The 4,723-nt window shown below is 34.1% G+C and overlaps 1 protein-coding gene across 1 annotated transcript; it reads left to right on the top strand.

The window, feature by feature from the left end:
- The first annotated feature begins 285 nt into the window (after positions 1–285).
- LOC130977017 (transcription factor AS1-like) lies at positions 286–3,319 on the top strand. The gene is made up of 2 exons (XM_057902011.1): positions 286–463; positions 1,659–3,319. Exon 2 carries the CDS (start codon positions 1,688–1,690, stop codon positions 2,768–2,770), a length of 1,083 nt encoding a protein of 360 aa, XP_057757994.1. The 5' UTR covers positions 286–463; positions 1,659–1,687; the 3' UTR covers positions 2,771–3,319.
- The last annotated feature ends 1,404 nt before the right edge of the window (positions 3,320–4,723 follow it).

Genomic DNA, 4,723 nt, shown 5'->3' with positions numbered 1-4,723 from the left:
TTAAAAATTAATAACTAAATAAATATATATAATTTAATTTATTTTTAATATATTTTATATTTATATTAATAATTAATTTTGATAATTAATTTTAGTATATATAATATATTATATATAGGCTGGTTTATTATATAATTACATTGGTATCCCTTATCATTCGCGTGCCCATATTTCTCGCATCGCTGGAATCGAAGACGTACTCTCTCTCTCTGGCCTGTGCTATCACAGTGTGGGGTCCCTCAATATGTCTTGTCTTATCACACTTTGTTCTCTCTCGTCAATTTCACTCCACTACTTCTCTACCTTTAGTCCTTTACCCTACGCGCTCTCTCTCTCTCTCGTATGGCTGATGCAGTGCTCCTCATTTTTCACTTTCTATTTGTTTAAACTTTAAACAACCTACCTTTAACATTCAACTTGTTTCTGCTTTCACGGACCAGAGTTTCTGCTGTTAGGCACCAAGGCAAGCATTTCTAATTCTTTTTTTTTTTTGAACATCTGATGAACTCGTTCCATTCCATCTTTTACGTGCCTTCAAGAACCCAGTTTTCTTCATTTTTGCTTTCTAGAATCATCGTGGATGCTTGTTACTTTCTTTTTTCTTTTAAATAAGGATGTAGCTCAGGGTGGATGATACTAGACGACTCATTCTTTTCTCTAACTGTTTGTTGGTGGAGTCAAGGTTCTGTTATTTTGTTGCACTTTGTATACGCATTTTCAGTGATTTAGATCGGGTCAATTTACCTGTGAAATAATAAAATCAATAACAGGGTTATCTCTCTTGAGCTTGTTTCTCAGTGTGTGCTTGTATCCTTGGTTATGTTTGTTTTCTTTTTATTTTTTTCTTTTGGTTTTATATTATGTCTAAGCCGTTATGGTGTTTTTTTTTTTAATTCTAATTGCTTCAGATCAAACTTGACTTTGGAGCTTTTGAATAATTGGTAACATCAAGTATTTCCAAGTTTAACCCTTAAATTTTTGTATTCACGTGCTATTTATGCTCAGCACTCTCTAAATTCTTAAATCTCTTTCGCTCTGTTTTTAGACTTTGTATGTTTACATCTGATTGTTTAGTGTAGATGCTAATTTAAATTGCAAGCTTAATTAGTAGTCATGAACTCATGAAGCCATTCTCTTTAGAATTTATTTGAACATTTTTAAGCGTTGATGTTATTATTGTCATTAGAACAGTTGTTCAATCTTCATCATAATATAAAAGAAGAGCTTCTGAAATGTCGAAATTCCCTTTGTCAATTGTGACCGGCATAGTGTTCTAATGATTGTGTGATACTGATATTTTTCATTTCTGCTTGTACAAAATTTACGATAATTTAGGTAAATGAAATTTTCAGTTTTGTTCATTTACATGTTGGACTTGAATTTGGAATATTTTCTTGCCTAATTGAAACTAAATGAAAATATATTATAGAATGTACTTCAGACTATGCAAGTGCACCATGACTCACAGACTTGCATAATGATAATTCTCTGCTTGCAAGGCATTGATCAGTACTTTCATTTATTAATTTTGCACGCGTTTTTTTTTTTTTTGGATTAACAATTGTCAAAAATGCACTGTTGTTTCTCTTAATATCAGTTTGTTTCACTCTTATTCTAGCGAATCGATGCCTTAACTTGTATTGACACGAATGTTGTAGAGTCATGATGAAGAAACTGGCTGTGGTATATGAACCTGGAAATGAAAGATAGGCAACGGTGGAGAGCCGAAGAGGATGCTTTATTGCGTGCTTATGTCAAACAGTATGGTCCGAGGGAATGGAATCTTGTGTCTCAGCGCATGAACCAACCTCTTAATAGAGATGCCAAGTCATGTCTAGAAAGGTGGAAGAACTACCTTAAGCCCGGAATTAAGAAAGGATCTCTAACCGAGGAAGAGCAGCGCCTTGTCATCAACCTCCAAGCAACACATGGGAACAAGTGGAAGAAAATTGCTGCAGAAATCCCCGGTCGCACTGCCAAGAGGTTAGGGAAGTGGTGGGAAGTTTTCAAAGAGAAGCAGCAAAGAGAGGCCAAGGTAATTAACAAAGGCGTTGACCCAATCGACGATACCAAATACGAGCACATACTAGAGAGTTTTGCAGAGAAACTAGTGAAGGAGCGCCCTTCGCCACCATCCTTCGCCATGGTTGCTGCCAGTGGTTCTTTTCTGCATAATGATGCATCGGCCCCCTCGCCGACTTTGCTTCCTTCTTGGCTCTCCAATTCAAATAGCACCACAACTGTGAGGCCACCATCCCCTTCCGTGACACTAAGTCTTTCTTCCTCGACAGTGGCTGCTTCTCCTCCGTGGTTGCAACCCCCAAGAGGTCCGGAGAACGCTTCTCTAGTCTTGGGGAATGTAGCACCTCACGGATCAGTTGTAGCTTTTGGCGATAACATGGTGGTATCTGAGTTGGTGGAGTGCTGCAAGGAGTTGGGAGAAGTGCATCATGCTTTGGCAGGGCATAAGAAGGAGGCAGCCTGGCGGTTAAGTAGGGTAGAACTGCAGTTGGAGTCGGAGAAGGCATGTCGAAGAAGGGAGAAGATGGAGGAAATCGAATCGAAGATTAAGGCTCTTAGGGAAGAGCAGGCGGCTGCATTGGAGAGGATTGAAGCTGAATACAAGGAGCAGTTGGCTGTGTTAAGAAGAGATGCGGAAGCCAAGGAGCAGAAGTTGGCTGAGCAATGGGCTGCGAAACACTTGCGCGTTACCAAGTTTCTAGAACAAATGGGATGCTGGTCCAGGCTTTCTGAGACAAATGGAAGATAGATACATCATTCACCTTCAGATTTGAGATGCACTACTTTGCTGTTGTGGCTTGACCTTTATTGTTTATGGACATAGTAGTTTTGCACTATCTTGTCCTTATCGCAAAGATATTATTACAGGGTGTGTTTTTATTAGTATACTTTCTATCCATGCAATAATTGCATTGTTCGATGTCCATTGTTTGTTCCAATCCAACCTGCTTAGAGAAGAAAACAGTAAACGTGAAGAATAAAACTAGAAAGCATGATGTTTGGAAATGTAAAGTATATAAATAAAAATGTTAGAAGACCCTTACCTTTGATGAGCCTTTAATTATCGATGATCTTCTCCGGTATGATATTATAGTCCACCATAGGGCCAGATGGCGAGAGGCCGAGAGTTTTTGGAGAGTTTGACATAACGACATCTACGTGGGTATGTCCATGTCTTCCCCAGGCTGGTTGAGGTGTTTCTTTGAACCAGATCTAGTTCTTGCCGTGAAGGCTTAGGAGTTAGAAGAGTATTCGAGGAGCCATAGCTGTTTCTTAACTATTTGGCATGAAGTGTCATGTTTGTATTTTTTTTGAGGAGTGCTAGGCCGGCAAGTTTTGTGATTTGTAGTCATCAATTAGCTATTATTAGTGATTTTAATGGTATGAGATTTTATCCAGGTGTGAGATTACTCACTTTGTTTTTGCTGATTAAATGCCGGCCAGATTTCAATAAAATTGTTGGTCCTTAGACTTTTTCTCTTTTTTTTTTTTTGTGGATACTACCACGAAGATTTTACAATTGTCTTTATATGAAAATGCTTCTTTTTTACTATTAGATGATAAATTATAAAGTTTGATTTTGATATATTATAAAAGTGTTATTTTCTTTAAAGTATGGCTAAACAAATAAAATATACTTTTAACACAAGGATGCTCGTAAGAAGATATTTTTAGCATTTTTATTTGAGTAGTGAATGCCATTTTTTTTTCTCCTCTAAAAAGTAAATTACCAAAATCGCTTCCATTTTTTGAATATGGGGACAAAAATTTCTTAAATTTTGTTAAAGATGAAAATAATTTCAAATTTTTATCTGATTTTTTATATAATTGAAATATTTCTGTAAAATTTTAAATCAAATACATACGGAATTTGTTAAATATAAAAAGTTTTGTCACCTATAAAAAATTATTAATTTTGATTATTTTTATCATGTTTTATAATATTTTGAGAATTTTTTTTCTTGTTATCAAAAAGTAAAAGTTATTTTTGTTAAAATTTTAAAAAATTGGGTTTGATGTTGGTAGTGTACCTCTTTAAAATATTAATACATATGTCATTAATATTTCTCATATCCTTTAATCTTTAATTATCCATTTTAATAAAGTAATTTAAATTCATATTATTAGCTCTATGAATCCATAATTATTACAAACATTTTAGAAATTATGATTCCTAATTAATTAAATAAATCATTAGAAATAATGATAAAAGATACACTTTAAGAAAAAAAAAATGATTAGAAGTCCTAACTCCTCATTACATATTAACAACAACAACGAACAACAACAATAATAGATTTATTTTGTGATAAATTATGTAGATTGAACTAAAGTTTAAGAAACATTTAGTAATCAGAAAAGATTACATGTTACATATATATAGGCTGTAATTTTTAGATATGGTTGTGTTTCAAAAATAATAAAATATCACGTTTTTGAAATGTCTAATAACAACGACTATAGAATAGATAAAATTTCGACCATAAATTAGACTAATATCACGGTTTAAAACTGTAATCTCAGTTTACTTTATAATTACAATTGAAAAACGTGATAATAAAGTAAGATACTGCTACAATTTTAAACCCACATGATCATAGAATAAGTTTTTTTTTTGAAACAAGAAGAGCTCAACACAAACGTGGAGCATTTGATATAGAACAAGTAATAAACAAACAAAAACAAGGATAAAACACCTACT

This window comes from Arachis stenosperma, chromosome 4 (assembly GCF_014773155.1).
Source record: "Arachis stenosperma cultivar V10309 chromosome 4, arast.V10309.gnm1.PFL2, whole genome shotgun sequence".
Taxonomy (NCBI): Eukaryota; Viridiplantae; Streptophyta; class Magnoliopsida; order Fabales; family Fabaceae; genus Arachis; species Arachis stenosperma.
The sequence above is the reverse complement of the archived record's forward strand: the minus strand, read 5'-3'. Positions and strand labels throughout refer to the sequence as shown.